The following is a 17897-nucleotide window of genomic DNA, read 5'->3' as shown; positions in this document are numbered from 1 at the left end:
GAAAATTAAAACCCTATTATTCAGAAAATTTATCAAGAAAAAACTAAAACATCTCCTTAGTGTTCCCAATCATGAAATTTTCCAAGTAGTCTCTCAACCATGTAATTAGCACCGTTTCCTGTAATCTTCCTGGAAATAGCCAGTTATCTTCTTCTGTAAGCCGCCTAGAACTGCAAGGTATAAGCGGAATAGAAGTCACTAATGTAACGTAATGAAAGAGGGACAGAAAAGAGGATGAGAAGAGACTGTGAAAGACAGACAGAAATGGCAAGCGTGTACATTTGTAAACAGAGCCAGGGGACCAGGGAGCATGTGAAGAGAAGTTGGCAGAGGATGGATAGCTGTGTGTACATGGGCACCTGAGATGTAAACAGAGCCAGGGAATTAGTGGTCATGTGAAAATAATACAACTGGCATAGAAATCTGCTAATGTTTGTAACCAAGCTACCAGGCAATTTTCAGGCAAGCCACTTTATCCTATAGTAAGTGGCTCTAGAAATCTGCCTCAAAGTGACTCCTCAAAGCCATATACAGTTTCAATGGCACACAGCAGTCTTGTATTTATGATCCAGACCTTCTCCTACATCAGTCCGCACTGATCCCTAGCTTACTCCTTCTTCACAAGTTCATTCTGTATCTGTCTCCATCACCTATAAAAACAAATTTCCATACAAAATGTTCCCTAAGTTTACTCTAAATTGCAAAAAGCAAAACAAACGCTAACAGTTCATAAAATTCCACCATCTATACACTATTCAGATGAGCCTTTTTGTGATACTAGAGAGAAGAGGCCTTCAGTCAGTCCTGCTCTACGGGTGGGCAGAATCCTTCCTGAACCACATAATGCAACTTGCTTTCATCAACTATATCGTCACCAAACCTGAATCCCCAATTATACCATTAACCTGAAGGATCTTATCCATGTTCAGATTTTCTAATCTGAGGAAGAAGGAGTTACCTTCGAAAGCTAATCATAGACTACATTAATTAGTTATTTCTATATATTACCATGTTCTGATTAAAAATTTCAATTAACTGGCCAAATACTGGAAACAATAAATCTCTCCTAGATCAATGTTTATTATTCACCAAGACTTCTACAAACTTCAGGAAAGTCTCAAAAGTACAAATGACATTGAGACGAGATAATGGGCCTTTGCTTTCTGTCCCCGCAGATAACTGCAGGAAGCCATCCCCATGTCAATCTTTGAGAGGGAAGAGTGGAAGTATGAATGAGCACAACCACTGTCCCTCAAGCCTTGCACTAAAGAATCCTGGTGTAGAAGGACCAGGGTTGAGATAGACACTAAAGAATGACATGGGATGGTTTCCCATGGTTATCAGCGGGGATGGAAATGGTGATGAATTCTGTCACCGTGTCATTCTCTATGACCAAGTCTAGTAATGGGAGAAATGTAGCGTGGATCTTGGCGAAGACTAAAGATACTGGTTATGCCAAAGAGTTAATGATGAATAAAACTGAAGTTCAGTCATTGAAACCTATGGAAGAGAAGAATGATATGAGAGGGAAGCCATTATTTCAAGATCAACCAATTTATTCCCCCCCCCCCCCCATACCAGCAAACTTGATTCATCAATGCCCACCTCTACTGCAGCCCATAACACCCTATTATCCCCCTCACGATCACTGTAGCCCTCCCATCTTCAAGTACCAGTTCCCCTGCATTAATAATACTCCCTCCAAACTTCACCACCTACAGTAACTCCCATGCACCAATACTCCAGCCTCAATTCCCCACTACTATCTCTCCCCTACTCACTAATGCCCCTACCTGAAAGCCCCGTTATTCACCAGTAATCCTTCCATCATCCCAGTCTCTTCCTGTTCATCAATGTCACCGCTCTCCAAGGTCTTGCTCTCTCGTACTGCTTCGCCCCTTCCCCCACAATTACCTTTAAAGAACTCGTTGGCCTTGTTTTTGAGCGCCTCGCCTCTCTCCAACACCTCCAGGTTATGACTCTCCTCCCGCTCGTTCTCCGCCATCTTCCAGCCGAAAACAGAGCCTGCGCGCGCTTAGCAACCAACCTCCCAGCTTTCCTCTGCGCCGCGCACGCTGGGTCCCTCTGTCGCAAAACTCAGCAAATACTCCTTGACGTCAAAGCAGTGGGCAGAGCGCCAGTCGACTTTCCCTGTCCCTCGGCAGCAGGTGGAGCTAAACGCCGGGCGTTAGCCAACTGCTGCTATTTTCTCGTTTGAAAAACACGCCCAATGGCAGATGGGGCTGGTTTTTTACAGACGAGTAGGCGCAGAGTTCTCAGGTTACCCAGATCCGACTTATTGGCCTATCTGGATTTGAACTTACGTCCCAGAGCAATGTGGGAGTTGTAGTTCTCCGATTCTATTTAGCGAATCAGTGGCCGTTACGTGTGTGTCTTAGGAGAACCTTCAGGCTAACATCCTTCCTCAATTAGATGTCAAGCCCTAGCCTGCAGTGTTTCCAAGACTTGGATAATTAACTCAGCAATCATATCATTCCCATATCCTATTAAAATGCAGGTTAAATTATCTGCTTATGGCTTTGTATGGGCATCATGATAGCCACAAATACAAAAAAAAAAAAAAACCCACCCAGAAGGAAACACCCTCACAAATTCTCCAAGAAAAAACAAGGGAAGCAAAAATTAAAACACAATAAAAAAAAGAACCTTCTATATAAAAGAAATACATAAGTGTTCTAGCAAAAATAGATACACAATGTACAGTAACTGATTAGCTACACAAACGTTCGGGATAAAGGATCAGACTCTACGAGGTCATGTTTCTGGAAGATTCCTGCGTCAGGATGTCGGATGTGGATTGGAAAGTTCTGTCTGTGGAATAGGAAAGAAGCAGAGAGATCGTGAATGTCTTTCGTAGTGCTCCTCTGCTCAGGCAAATGGTGACGGAACCCCCAAGGGAAGAAGTGATGCTGGATCTGGTGCTCACAGTGTTTCTACCGTAACAGTTTAGTTTGATATGACAGTTAAAATGGAGAGCAGCCACACAAAACTCAAAGTCCTGGATTTCAAATGTGTGAACTTTAGTAAAATGGGGGGGAGTACCTGAAGAAAGAGGCTATAAGAAAGTGGTTCAAGGTGAAAGGATCAATAAAAATGGCAAAGAGCCTTATGTGAGGAAAATAAATAAAATCAAGAGAAAAAGGAAACCAATATGGTTTTCCAAAGTGACAAAGAAAATAAAGGCAAAAGAGTTGGCATTTGTGAAAAGCTCAAGAAGAGGAGCACAGGTATTGAGGAAAGAAGAGCTTATAATCTGCACTCACATGCTCAATGCTGCCCATGGTTGGTGAGAACAGGAGCCTCTAGCTGCCATAAGTTCTGTTATCTGTATTGTTTGATATAGTGACTGCCTAGAATGAACATTTAAAATTGACTGTAAAGCATTTATTTGTTTTAAACGTCCTTATGGTCTATGGAGGTTTTTATGCCTATGAAGTTACCCGCCCTTTCTAGTTAGAAGAGGGTACTCCCCCCATTTTACTAAAGTTCACACATTTGAAATCCAGGACTTTGAGTTTTGTGTGGCTGCTCTCCCTAATGGGGCGCTAAGGCTTTTCCTCCTAGACATTTTTGGACTTGGTCAGCTTGTTTTTCATTAAACCGTATTTTCACAGCCTTTCGGTTATTTTGCATAAATTCTAGCTGTGTGGGATTTCTAATATATGATTGATTAAATAGTGGGGTTCCCCAGGGGTCTGTGCTGGGACCGCTGCTTTTTAACATATTTATCAATGATCTAGAGATAGTGAGATAATTACATTTGTTGATGACACAAAGTTGTTCAAAGTTGTTACATTGCAAGAGGATTGTGAAAAATTGTAAGAGGAGCTGGTGAGACTGGAAGACTTGGCATCAAAATAGCAGATTACATTTAATGTGAGCAAATGCAAAGTAATGCATGTAAGAAAGAAGAACGCGAATTATAGCCTTGTGATGCTGGGTTCTATGTTAGGAGTCACTGACCAGAAAAATGATTTAGGTGTCATTGTTGAGGATATGTTGAAAATATTTCTTCACACAACGTGTAATTAAACTCTGGAATTCATTGCCTGAGAATGTGGTGAAGTCAGTTAGTTTGGCAGGGTTTAAAAAAGGCTTGGATAATTTCCTTAAAAAAGTTCATAGGCTATTATTGATATGGCTTGGGGAAATCCATTGCTTATTCATATTATAAGCAGCATAAAATCTATTTTACTATTTGGGTTCTAGCTAGGTACTTGGGACCTGGGTTGACCATTGTTGGAAAAAGGATACTGGGCTTGATTGACCTTCGTTGTTTCACCAGTATGGCAACTCTTATGTTCTTAGTAAAAGGAGGAAGGCAAACAATGGAATTGTGAGACTGAAAGAGACTATATACCGCTATATGGAGAGTGATGAGGAAAGAGCAAACTTTCTAAACAAATACTTCTGCTGTGTATTCACAGAAGAAAATCATGGAGAAGGACCACAATTGACTGGTAGAGTTACACATGAGAATAGAGTAGACCCTGCACTGTTCATAAATGAAACTTGAAAAATTGAAGGTAGATAAAGTCATGGGTCTGGACAGGATCCATCCCAGGATATTGAGGGAGCTTAGAGAAGTTCTGGTGAGTCTTTAAATTTAAAGATTTGTTCAATAACTCCTTGGAGATGGTAGAGGTTCCATGTGATTGGAAAAGAGCGGATGTGATCCCTCTTCCCGAAACTGGTCACAGAGATGAAGGGGGGAAACTACAGGCCAGTAACGCCTCACTTCGTTTTTTGGAAAAAATAATGGAAGCATTGCTGAAGGATAGGATAGTGAACTTCCTAGAATCCAATGGGTTACAAGATCCAAGGCAACATCCAAGGCTTTGCTAAAGGTAATTTATGTCAAACGAATCTGATTGAATGACTGGAAGAACTGGATCAAGAACATGCGCTAGATATAATTTACTTAGATTTCAGCCAGGCATTTGACTGTTCTTCATAGGAGGCTCTTGCACAGTGGCATAGTAAGGGGTGTTTGGAGGGGAGTGGCAATCTGCCCCGTGCACAATCTTCCTAAGGGCGCAGTACCCCTCCTCCTGTCTGTCCCCCACTCCTCTCCTTGCCGCACAAACACCCCCCCTTGCCTTTCCCCATACCTTTTTTACTTCCCCGGCGTGAGGTTGCTACCCGTTTCGGCATTCATGCTATCTCTGATGTCACTTCAGGGACCCACACCTAGGAAGTGATGTAAAACAGTGTTCTTCAACCTTTTTACACCTATGGACCGGCGTAAATAAAATAATTATTTTATGGACCCCGTTTCCGCCCCGTCTCCGCGAGCTCGGTCCCTGCAAATCATCTGATCCCATCCACACAAGCCTCAGTTATGATTTTATATTGAATGTATTTTATTAAAGTATAAAAAGAAACAATATTCTGTACAATTGTCATTTTATAAATACAAATAATACAGAGCAAGGATCAACAAAACCCCTGTCCCCCATCCCCTTCACATATATCCCCTCTACTATCAAGAAAACTGAATAAGCCAAATTATTACAGAATGCTACACAGAAATATCATGCTAACAGAATACCGCAGTCACACATGACAGGAATAGTGTTTGGGGAGTGCAACTAGGGCAACTGCCCACTGGTCAGAGAGAGCCCTAAACCACCTGGAATCTAAAGAAGCACTGCTTGGGCTTTTCAGTCCCCAGTTATATCTAACACCAGCTCTAGAAGGATATATATTTCAAATCTGATATATTCTAATCACAAAATATAAATAAAATTATTTTTTTCTACCTTTTGTCGTCTCTGGTTTCTTCTTTCATCTTCTTTTCACTCTCTTCAATCCAGCATCTGACCCTTCCATCCACTGTCTGCCCTCTCCCCCTTCTATATGATATCTGTCTTCTTTCTATGCCCCTCTCCCCTTTCCATCCAGCCTGTGCTCCCTCTCTCCTTTTTACATGATTCATTTCAGCTTCACTGCTCTCTTCATTTTTATCTCTCCTACACCAGATCTAACATCGTTGTCCCTCTCTGCTTATTTCTCTGCTGACCCCTTCCCATCATCAATCTCTCTACTTTCTCATGCCTGTCTCTCCCCTTCCCGTCCTCTAATCTCCCTGCCCTGTTTCCTTCCTTTTTTCCTTCTCCCTTCCCTCCTCCTCCTGTCCAGCAGTAACTCTCTTCCCTTTCTCCCCTCCCAGCAGCATCTCTCCTCCTTCCCTCCAGGGCCAGTAGCAGCTGCCCATTTTTTCCCTTGTCCAGCAGCTTCCCAGACTCCTTTTCCTCTTACCATCCCAGCAGCATCTCTCCTTCTCCCTCTCTCCAGGTCCAGTAGCAGCTGTCCCTTTTTTCCCTGGCCCAGCAGCTTCCCAGCCTCCAACAGTGGCTTTCTCCCCTTCCAGCAGCTCTCCTTACTTGCCAGCGCAGCGATTCACTAAGGAAGCCTCGGATCCTTTGATGGGTCGCGCCGCCTCTGAGGAAAGAGGAAGTTGCATCATCAGAGGTGGCTGCGACTCAGCAAAAGCCCCAAGGCTGCCTTAGTGAATCGCTGTGCTGGTAAGTAAGGAGAGCTGCTGGGAGGGGAGAAAGCCACTGTTGGAGGCTCCCCATGATCTCGCCGGCCTTGTGCAGACCAGCTGGAAATGACATCTCGTCAATCTCACCGGCCCTGTGCGGACCGGCAGGAAATTGAAGTTCATCGATCTCGCTGGCCCTGCTCAGACCGGCAGAAATTTCCTGCGGACCGGCACCCGTCCACGGACCAGCGGTTGAAGAACAGTGATGTAAAAGGGCAAGACGACACCAACAAGGGCTTGCTGCTCATACTGGAGAAGTTAAAAAAGTACGGATAAAGGGGCGTGTGCATGGCAGGGGGGTGCCTCTGCCTCTTACTATGCCACTGCTCTTGAATAAACGGGATGAATTTAGGACCCAAAATAGTGAAATGGATTAGACACTGGTTGACGGACAGACACCAGAGGGTGGTGGTTAATGGAATTTGCTCAGAGGAAGGAAAGGTGAGTAGTGGAGTACCACAAAGATCAGTGTTGGGGCTGATTCTGTTCAATATATTTCTGAGTGGCATTGCCAAAGGGTTAGAAGATAAGGTTTGTCTTTTTGCAGATGATTTCAAGATTTGTAACAGAGTGGACACCGTGGCAGGAGTGGAAAACATGAAAAAGGATATGCAAAAGTTAGAATGGTCTGTTTGGCTACTAAAAATCAATGCAAAGAAGTGCTTCCGAAAAGCAGTGAGGACCATCCTCTTCGACTGAACTGCCACCACCAAACAGACTCCTCCATATTTGTTTTTTTAAGTTCAATCTGTTTATTAGGTATTTCAAATATGCAAAAACATTACAACTATCAGGAAACGTCAAAACCCCTCCTCAATGTTACCCATACAAATCATAATAGAAAAAATTAAAGTGCATCACGTTAATAATGAGAAAATTACAATTTTTGTGCGGCTAGAAAATTGTCAATGGGAGTCCACAACTGAAACTGTGGATGATTACGCAAAGGAAAACGTTTCTCCAGAGCAAATTGCTCAAAGCGTTTAAACAAACACACCGAATTCCACCAGAAGGGATAGTTGAGTCTGGAGGCCGATTTCCAGTGTTGTAGCACTTGTTGAAGACCAACAGAGATTAGTAAGTCAATCAGTTTGGGTTTACAAGGAGAGTTCTTAAAGCATGAATGAAGGGAACGTAAAATTATAATATCATATGAGATTTCTACAGTACACTTCGTGACCGCTTTAATCGTGGACCATATAGCTTCCCAGAAAGAGTGAACAGCGGTACATTGAAAAATCATATGTTGTAAGTCCCCTGTTGCAGAATGACAGTGCCAGCAGCAATCAGTCTCTGTAAGTGAAGCTTTTTTCATACGTGAAGGAGTCCAAGTAATAGTCCACATGAGGAAGTAAAGGGACTGGGATAAGCTAGCTGATAGAATAGGTCTGTTTGTTCTAGACCAGAATGTATTCCATTCAGAATGAGATAGTGAAACATTAAGATTCTTAGACCAAATAGCTTCTGCTCCTTCGAAATACGAATCTCGTAGGAGTTGATAATATAATGAGATAGCCTTTCCTTTCTTTTTGACCATATTACACCAGTTAATCATACATGCAGTCATTGACAATTGCAATTGAGATATTACATTCGTTATCAATGTCCATTGTTGATGTTTGTTACTTAACATGGGAAAACATTCTATGAATTTAGAAAATGGCATGATATTATTATCACCATCATATAGTTGGTTCACGGTCCACACACCTTGTTTTTGCCACAATTTCCAGGAGAGGGGTTTTTTTTTTGCACATTTAATGGCTATATTATTCCATAGTGACATGTTTCTATGACCATATATAGAGTTTGTGGCCAGTTTATCAAGAACCCGAAGGGCAACTTGAGTTGCTTTCATAATAGGAAAAAGTTTGAGAGTGGACGGATAGGACATTGTGGGTAAAGCTTGAATGGGTATGGGAGCACAAATATGATGTTCTAATTCCAGCCAGGTTGGAAATTGAGATGAATCTTGCATATCCACCTGAAGCCATTTGGTACCATATTGAAGTAATGAGGCTAGATGATATCTATAGAAATCAGGAAGGTTTACACCTCCATTTAGCTTAGCAGCTTTTAGTTTTTTCAAAGACAATCTAGGTTTTTTGTTTTGCCATATAAAGGAACTTATTTTTTGGTCTATCCACTTATAGAAAGAGGATCTACATAATGAAGGTAGCATAGCCAGTTGATAGGTTATTTTAGGGGCCAAAGTCATTTTAATGGAGGAAATCCTGCCCCACCAGGTTAGGAAGAGTGGAGACCATTTGGCAAGTTGTGATGTGATCAAAGATTTTAGTTTAATTACATTGAATTCCATGCTACGATTATAATCTTTATGTATATAAGTGCCCAAATATTTAATTTCTTTAGTGGACCATGTAAAGTTAAAGTGACTGACATCACTTGCTGATATATGATCATTAAGTGGGAATATAACAGATTTTTCCCAGTTAACTTTATAACCGGATAATTGAGAATAAGCATGCACCAGTTGCTGAAACGCCGGAATGGATGATTGAGGATTTCGCATAAATAGGAGAATATCGTCGGCATAAGCCGCTAATTTAAGTTCTCTAGACTGGGATGAAATGCCTTGAATTTGTGAGGACTGGCGTATAGCTAACAATAGGGGTTCTAGTGATAGATCAAATAATAGAGGGGAAAGGGGACAGCCTTGCCTGGTGCCCCTATGCAAGTGAATTGGTTTAGTTAGTGAGTTGTTGATAAGAACTTTGGATATAGGCTTCCAATACAAGGATTGGATCCAAGAGACAAAGGAATCACCAAAATTAAACCATTTTAGAACCCGCAGTAGGAAAGGCCATTCAACTCTATCAAAAGCTTTTTCCGCATCAATGGCCAATCCCACTGCAGGCTCCACAAGGTGTTTTGCGCATCCGTTTATATTATGAAACAATCTAAGGTTATCTCCTATCACTCTGTGTTTGATAAAACCTACTTGATCAGGAGAAATCAACAACTCAATAACTTTATTGATACGATTAGCTAGGAGTTTTGTCAGAATTTTGTAATCTACATTCAGCAAAGATATAGGTCTATAGTTTTTGACTAAGGTGGGATCTCGATCTGGTTTTGGAAATATTATAATCGTGGCTTCAGAAAAATATCTTTGCTGATTAGGAGAGGTATGTATATGGTTAAAATACGTGAGCAAGTGAGGAGAAAGTTGTATAGCAAATTTCTGATAAAACTCGCTGGTCAATCCATCAGGACCTGGGGACTTATGTGGAGCGAGAGAAAAAATGACTTCTTGTATTTCTTGAGCAGTTATTGGAAGATCCAACTCTTGTTTAAGGTGTTGTGGTATGGTTGGATGTTGAATAGTATCTAACATATGCATAATGTCCGACTGGGATGGGGAAACTTCAGATGAATAAAGTGTAGAGTAAAAAGACTCAAACTCATGTTTAATTTTTGTGTTATCCGTTATTATATTATTACTGGAATCTGTAATAGAGGATATATGTAGTTTATTATTCTTGTCTTTAAGAAATTGTGCTAAAGAACGTCCTATTTTATTATCTCCAATGTAGTGGCCTGATTTTTGTACAAATATATCTTGGTGAGCAAGACCAGAATATATAGAATTAAGTTCATATTTGAGCTTATGTAGTTGTGTAAGAGTATTCTGGTTTCTCATAGGATCATTACTATATCTGGTTTCTGTATCTTTTATGGTATTTTCCAACAGTTTAATACGAGCGTTGGTTTGTTTCTTTTTCCAAGCTGCTAAGCTTATAATCTCTCCTCTCAGTGTGGCTTTGTAAGCTTCCCAATTGGTAGTGGGTGTGATATCAGAATTGGGAATATTGTTATGAAAAAATTCAGTATTAAACTGAGTTAATCTTTCTACCAATTGCTCATCATTGAGAATGCTGTTATTAAGCCTCCATGTACTGTGTGTTGAAGAGGCCGGAAGTATTTTTACAAATAATGAAACAGGAGCATGATCTGATAATGAAATGGTATGAATGAGACTATTACTAAGGCAAGAGGTAAGGGTGGAGGAAGTGAGAAAATAGTCAAGTCTGGCATAGGAATCATGTGGAGCAGAGTAGTGCGTGTAATCTTTTTGAGTGGGATTCATTATCCGCCACGGATCTATAAGAGCAAAATTAGAAATCATAGATTGTAGTTCAGTTAAAGTTTTGGATTTGTATGAACGACAACTGGAGGTTCTGTCTAATATCAAATCTAAAGGTTGATTATAATCACCCCCTATAATTAAGGGCGAAGCAGAGTATGGGATTAATGCTGTTTGTATTGATCTAAAAAATTCTGGAGAATCTGAGACTGGTGCATATAAATTTAGAAGAGTAAAGGGATTATCCTGAATCAAGACGTGTAATAAGCACCATCTACCTTCACTATCAGTTTGATGATTTTGAATCTGAATTGGTAATGATGCTTTGATGTATATGGAGACTCCATTTTTTTTCCTGATGGCAGGAGAAAAAAAAGGCTGAGAATACCCCTTAAATAAAGTTTTGGCATTGTCAGAAGCTGAAAGGTGAGTTTCTTGAAACATTAAAATATCTGGAGCTAAAGGCTGAATGTAGTGTACAATTTTCTTACGTTTTATGCAATTATTCATTCCATTGACATTGAATGATAGCAGATGTAAATCTAACATGTGAAGCCTAAAAATAAAACATAATGCATAGATACCTTAAAAGGACGCTGTGAGGAAAAAGATGAGGTTAATTCACATGTAAATTGAGCAATATAAGTGTGTAGAGAGGAATGACATCCTGATATGAAAAGATAACAACAATGACACATATAAAGAAAACCCCTCCTAAAAGGGTAGCAATGTGCCATCAATAGAACAATAAGAAAAATATGGGTGAGACTGAAAACCACTGTGGTCAGCCGGAGCAAAATGTGGCCTACTCCAGAGCTGAGGGCATGTTAAAGAACACAAGCTACTTCAACTGTATCAGAGACAAATGGGAACTAATAAAGTCTCTTCATTGCATTTTGATAGAATCAATAAATTTTTGCAGTTCTGCCGGATCCGAGTAAGTAGAAGTTTTGTTATTATATGTGATTTTCATCTTGGCCGGATAAAGAAGACCGAATCTTGCACCGATATCTTTTAGTTCTTGTCTTTGTTGAAGAAATATTTTCCTTTTGGCTGCGGTCGTTTTCGCCAAGTCTGGAACAAAAAGGATTTTCCTACCTTGAAACAGAAGTTGTTTCTTAGATTTCATTTCATTGAGGATCGCCAGCGCTTGTTGATATCGCATAATCTTTGCGACAATGGGCCTCGGCGATTTCTGATTTGGCATAGGTCGTGATGGAACACGGTGTGCCCTCTCGATTTCTAGCAGGGGATTGAACTGAAGGCCAAGAATGGATGGGATGAGATCCGTTAAAAAAAGAATCATGTCTGACCCTTCAGAAGATTCTGGTATGCCAAGAATACGAATGTTGCTCCGACGGCTCCTGTTCGCTAGATCTTCCAGATCTGTTTGAAGTTGAATTATCGATTTCTCTAGTGTAAGAGCACGTGCGATATCTTGAGAGTGAGTTTTAGTCTGATCTTCTAATGCTTCTAACCTTTTCCCGGCGTCCAGAAATTGTGAGTTCAGAGATTCAATTTCTGTACGGATCAATTGAGATTCCGTGACCTGTTTGTGCATTATTCCTTTGACTTCTCTAATCTCCGACAAGAGTAGGTCTATTTGAGAGTCTAGCGACTTCGGCGCCATTTTATCTGGTGAACCCGGATCATGCTTAGGTCTTTTGCCACTCGGTAGTGGGGACGACATAGGATCTGGTTTACCAGGTTTAGATAGCGACATCTGTAAGCGGTACTATTAAAATGCAGAAAAGCAATTCTGAATAGGTTAAGAAGCAGCGCGATTAGCTAAATCAAAAGCCGACAGTGGAGAGGAATCACAACATGCGTCCGACCACCATGTTCGTCAGGCCACGCCTCCATATTTGATTCTTCCTATGATCATCTTGTCTGCACCAGCCTTTCTTAATGTTCCGTGACTTCCTTTAATCTACTGTAACTGCAACTATCCACGTGCTTATGATCTCGGAAAGTGTCTTAGGATCTGAAGGCAACAGAACTGTGTGAAATAGAAAGAAAGTCATGATTTTAACTTACAAGTCAGTATTTTCAGCATATTTCTTTACACAATGTGTAATTAAACTCTGGAATTCGTTGCCAGAAAATGTGGTGAAATCAGTTAGCTCAGCGGGGTTTAAAAAAGGCTTGGATAATTTCCTAAAAGAGAAGTCCATAGGCCATTATTGAGATGGCTTAGGGAAATCTGCTGCTTATTCCTAGGATAAGCAACATAAAATTTGTTTTACTACTTGGGATCTAGCTAGGTACTTGTGACCTGGGTTGGCCACTTTTGGAAACAGGATACTGGGCTTGATGGACTTTTGGTCTGTCCCAGTTTGGCAATTCTTAAGTTCTTAGTACCATGGTAGGGGTTCATATTATCACCACCCCCTATTCCTATTAGGTAAGGGGTACTTTTTAATTATAGCCTTCCTGTCGGGGAAGAGAGAGGGAAGGAGATTTGTGTTCAGGGAGATGGATGGGGGTATTAAGGGACTTCAGAAAGGAAAATTATTATGATGCTGAGTTTGTTGTTATATCTTATTGACTAGTTACGAGTATATGAAATGGTTTTGTATGTAAATAATAGTAGTCTACTGTCTTGCTCCATCATAAGAACATAAGAAGTTGCCTCTACTGGGTCAGACCAGAGGTCCATCGCACCCAGCGGTCCGCTCCCGCGGCGGCCCTGTGACCTGTGAAGTGGTCCCTGACTATTCCTATAACCTACCTCTACTTCTATCTGTACCCCTCAATCCCCTTATCCTTTAGGAACCTATCTAAACCTTCCTTGAACCCCTGTAGCGTGCTCTGGCCTATCACAACCTCCGGAAGCGCGTTCCATGTGTCCACCACCCTCTGGGTAAAAAAGAACTTCCTAGCGTTTCTTCTAAACCTGTCCCCTTTCAATTTCTCCGAGTGCCATCATTTAATAAGGATATTTAAACATGAATTGAATACATTTATAAAAATTTAACTTTCCTAAAAAAATGTATACATATCATAGATTTTGCGCTAGGATGTAGCAAAGAATTGGCAGAATTTCCATCTGAGGTTTTCTTTTGTAATGTTCAAATCTCCATACTTGATCATTGCAAGAATTTGGGAATATTTCTTGACTCTACATTATCTTTTAAACCACACATAAAAACAGTGATATCTAAAGCCTTTTTCCACTTGAAACTTTTGAGGAGGCTAAAAGATTATTTGTCTGTGGATAATTTTTGTTTTGTGGTGGTTGTGATATTGCCACCCTGAAGAAAGCCATGGCATGATGGCTGAAATGTCAGTTTTACCTGACAAAACACAGCGAGACCCAGAAATCTGCAACAAGCATGATGCCAGCTGCGAAAACCCTTAGAGAACATGTAACCCAGCTTCATGGAGAACATCTTTAAACTCACCAGATACTTTTCCATTCTATGGGAAAAAGAGACCAACTGATTTTCTCACCAAAATTCAAATTTGTGACCAACTGACTTTCCCACCAAAATTCAAATTGGTGACCAACGGACTTCCCAACCTCATTCACCTCAAGCACCAGCTAATCAGGTTTGAGGACTTACTACATAAAGACAAACTGCAAACCTCACAGCATACCCTGAAGAAATACACAGCATGATGGCTGAAACATTGGCTCTACCTGACAAGATGCAGTGAGACCTGGAAACCTTCAACAAGCATGATGCCAACTTCGGAAACCCTGAGAGAACATGTTATTATGTGGTTTTATTGTGTATGTGTTATTGTACCTCGTGCAGAACTGGTCGATGTAGCGGTATATAAATTTTGAAAATACTGTAAATCAAAACTAAGTATCTAATGTAAAAAGTCTTGAACAATAGATAGAATCCAAATTTCAATAAATCACATAAATAGAAAATGTGGACAAAGACATTCCCAATGGTTATGTCACCCAGGTCTAGTTGTAAATATCTAGGAATATGATTCTAAACAAAGCAAACTGCAAGGTAGATAAAATTAGATCATACTTTGTTCAACATTAGGCTCTCAAGAAGTTGATCAATAAACACTTAAGAAAAAAACAATAGACTTGGGAAGAACAATATGCATAGGGATCCTTTTACAAAGATAATACAAAAAAGAGAAAGATTAACCACAAATAACTAGATCCACGAAAGATTAATCAACTAAGAAAAAACCCTAATTAAGATAGCTAGGATTTACTTATAACATATAAATGAAGGAAAGAATCTCAGAATTGCCACCCCAAGGATCATAATAATATCATCCATATAAGGAATCGTGGCATGGGTATCTTTCATTGATCCAAAACCTTCATAAAACTTATTAAACTTATTTAAATCTTTTCTTTATATCTTTTTTTTTTTTCTATTCACTATTTAAAAAACTTAGTCACTATATTGTTCAGATTTGGAAGAATACAATAGGCAGTCAAGATGCTTGCAGAAGAAATTCACATCAAGAGGTTATCCACAGCACGTTACAGTAAAAGCAAGGCATCATGCAAAATACACAAATAGGCAACTTCTATTAGAGCATGAAAGGAATAACACATTTGAGGACGATGCAGAGACTTGTATACTATGTTACTCTTCCAACAGTACAGCAGTAGCACAAATTATAAGAAACAATTGGGAGATCATGAAACTTTAAGAAGAAAAATCTCAGAATAGCATTCTCTCGCAATTCCAACCTTAAAGAGATTTTATGTCCTTCTATGATGAAACCTGTAAGATCATCTCCTATGGTTGTTGGTCACTTTAAGTGTTATTCATGTAGCATATAATAATAATAATAACTTTATTTTTGTATACCGCCATACCCAAGGAGTTCTAGGCAGTTTACATTTGATTAACAAAAAAAATTACAAGTGGTTTAAAAACAATTGAACACTATTAGAAGCAAGGACGTAGTTGAAGTTAGAAGAGAGAGGGGGGAGAGTAGGTCAGGGGGGGGTTGGAGGTGGGTAGGTTGGAAAAAGGGAGGTGTAAAGGGGCAGGAGGAGATTGTTGTTCAATTGGAGAGGGGTGTTAGGTGTCTTGTCCATGGAATAGGTGAGTTTTGAGAGATTTTCTAAACCCGAGGTAGGTGGGGGCCTCAAGGACAATTTGGGCTAGCCATGGGTTCAGTTTGGCAGCCTGGAATGCAAAAGTTTTATCAAGGAATCTTTTGGAGTGACATAGTTTTAGGGAAGGGAAGGCGAAGAGCTGAATTCTGCGGGAGTGCTTGTTTATGCGATTCAGGTAGAAGTGAGGGTTTAAGTAGCTTGGGGATAGGCCAAATACTGTTTTATAACAGAAGCAGGCGAATTTGAATAGGATTCTGGATTCAAAGGGTAGCCAGTGAAGTTTGTGGTAGAAAGGGGTGACATGTTCCCATTTTTTCAGGCCGAATATGAGGCGGACCGCAGTGTTCTGGATCATTTTAAGTCTTCTAATGGTTTTCTTCGTGGAGCTCAAGTAAATAATATTGCAGTAATCTAGTATGCTAAGGATGGAGGATTGTACTAGCAGGCGGAATGAGGTCTCGTCAAAGTATTTTTTTAATGGTGCGGAGTTTCCATAGCACCGAGATGCATTTCCTGACTGTGATATCTGTGTGTTTCTCCAGGGATAAATGTTTATCTAGTGTGACTCCCAGTATTTTTAAGGTTTGTTCGAGGGGGAAAGTAGATCCTTTCACTTGAATTGTGGTGTCTTTGATTTTGTCATTGGGGGTGGCTAGTAAGAATTTTGTTTTGTCGGGATTTTGACATCACATTGCAAACCAGGATCTTTACCAATCCACAGGATAAAAAACAATATCCATTGAAGTATTTTACTAATTGTAGAACAACTTTTATTGTTTATGTCATCATCTGCCCATGTAAATTATTGTATGTATGACCACGAGAGATCTCAAAACAAGAATGAGCGAGCACAAATCTAATCTGAAATGTGATAGAAGCTCTGAGGTCATAGTGGAACATTGTGCCTCGTTTAAACATACATTTTTGCACTTTAGACATGCTATTTTGCACAGTTCTGTTATTAAAATATAGTGACTAAGTTTTTTAAATAGTGAATAGAAAAAAGATATAAAGAAAAGATTTAAATAAGTTTAATAGGTCAGATATATGTTAAACTCATTGAGTAGTGAAGGCATTTATTAGTTAAATACTGATAAGATTATGTCACGGTTATTTATGAAGGTTTTGGATCAATGAAAGATACCCATGCCACGATTCCTTATATGGATGATATTATTATGATCCTTGGGGTGGCAATTCTGAGATTCTTTCCTTCATTTATATGGTATAAGTAAATCCTAGCTATCTTAATTAGGGTTTTTTCTTAGTTGATTAACCTTTCGTGGATCTAGTTATTTGTGGTTAATCTTTCTCTTTTTTGTATTATTTTTGATTGATCAACTATTGAGAATATGTCTGAGAGCAATTGGAAAAACACTACTCTTACATTTACCGATCAAAGAGTTTTTGATATTTTGAATGTTCCCTCTATGTTTGAACAGCAGGCTCAGGCCACTAACATTAATGAATGGTCACAATTATTGAATCTTCAAAAAAATATTACTAGAATAGATCTCAATAGTTTATTTTTGGTAGAATATTGTAAAGCACAAAGGATTCCCAGAGGGTTGCGAGTTAATATTAGTCCACAGATCTTCAAGGAAGATAGAGGTTTTGTAGAACAATGGAGCATTATTTTGAATAAATGTTCCCTGGACATTATGCTTCTTATAATCGAGAAAAGTAGACAGGTTGTGGTTGATCTTAACAAGCAAAGAGAAGAAGAACTATCTAATTTAAAAACTAAATCTGTTTTGAAAGACTTTGATGATCAACATAAACTTTTAGAAGACAATATTGAAAAATTTAAGGAACAACTAAAAAGAAACAAACTAAGGAAATTTCAAAGGGATGAGAAAGATTACAAAGACAATAGGGTATACTGGTGGACTAATCTTCCAAGTACTGATAAAATAGCAGCACAAGGTCCCTCTAACATTAGAATGGGATCACCTAGTACAAGTAATGTGAGTTCTGCCAGTAGATCATCATCATCAAATAGTAATGGCTCCGGGAATTTTTTATCCAGAGGAAATGCCCAAAGAAGAAGAGGGAAAGGGGGCAACAGATGGAATCAGAGAAGCCGGCCTCAGACGAGATCGCAACAACAATAGAACATACAGCTATTATCAATTTGTCCAACAGAACACTAACATCTTTTGAAGAAC

At 39.7% G+C, this 17897-nt stretch overlaps 1 protein-coding gene across 1 annotated transcript in view; it reads right to left on the bottom strand.

Annotated features, from left to right (window-relative positions):
- The window catches only part of LOC117365186 (serine/threonine-protein phosphatase 5), a 177650-nt gene extending 175348 nt beyond the window's left edge, over positions 1-2302 (bottom strand). The window contains exon 1 of the mRNA XM_033955262.1: positions 1915-2302. Within this exon, the coding sequence (XP_033811153.1) occupies positions 1915-2005 (91 nt within the window). The 5' untranslated portion in view covers positions 2006-2302. The remainder of the gene's footprint in view (positions 1-1914) is intronic.
- Positions 2303-17897: the final 15595 nt, after the last annotated feature.

The sequence above is a fragment of the Geotrypetes seraphini genome, chromosome 8, assembly GCF_902459505.1.
Source record: "Geotrypetes seraphini chromosome 8, aGeoSer1.1, whole genome shotgun sequence".
Lineage (NCBI taxonomy): Eukaryota > Metazoa > Chordata > Amphibia > Gymnophiona > Dermophiidae > Geotrypetes > Geotrypetes seraphini.
Note: the sequence above shows the minus strand (reverse complement) of the source record. Positions and strands in the feature narration are given on the sequence as shown.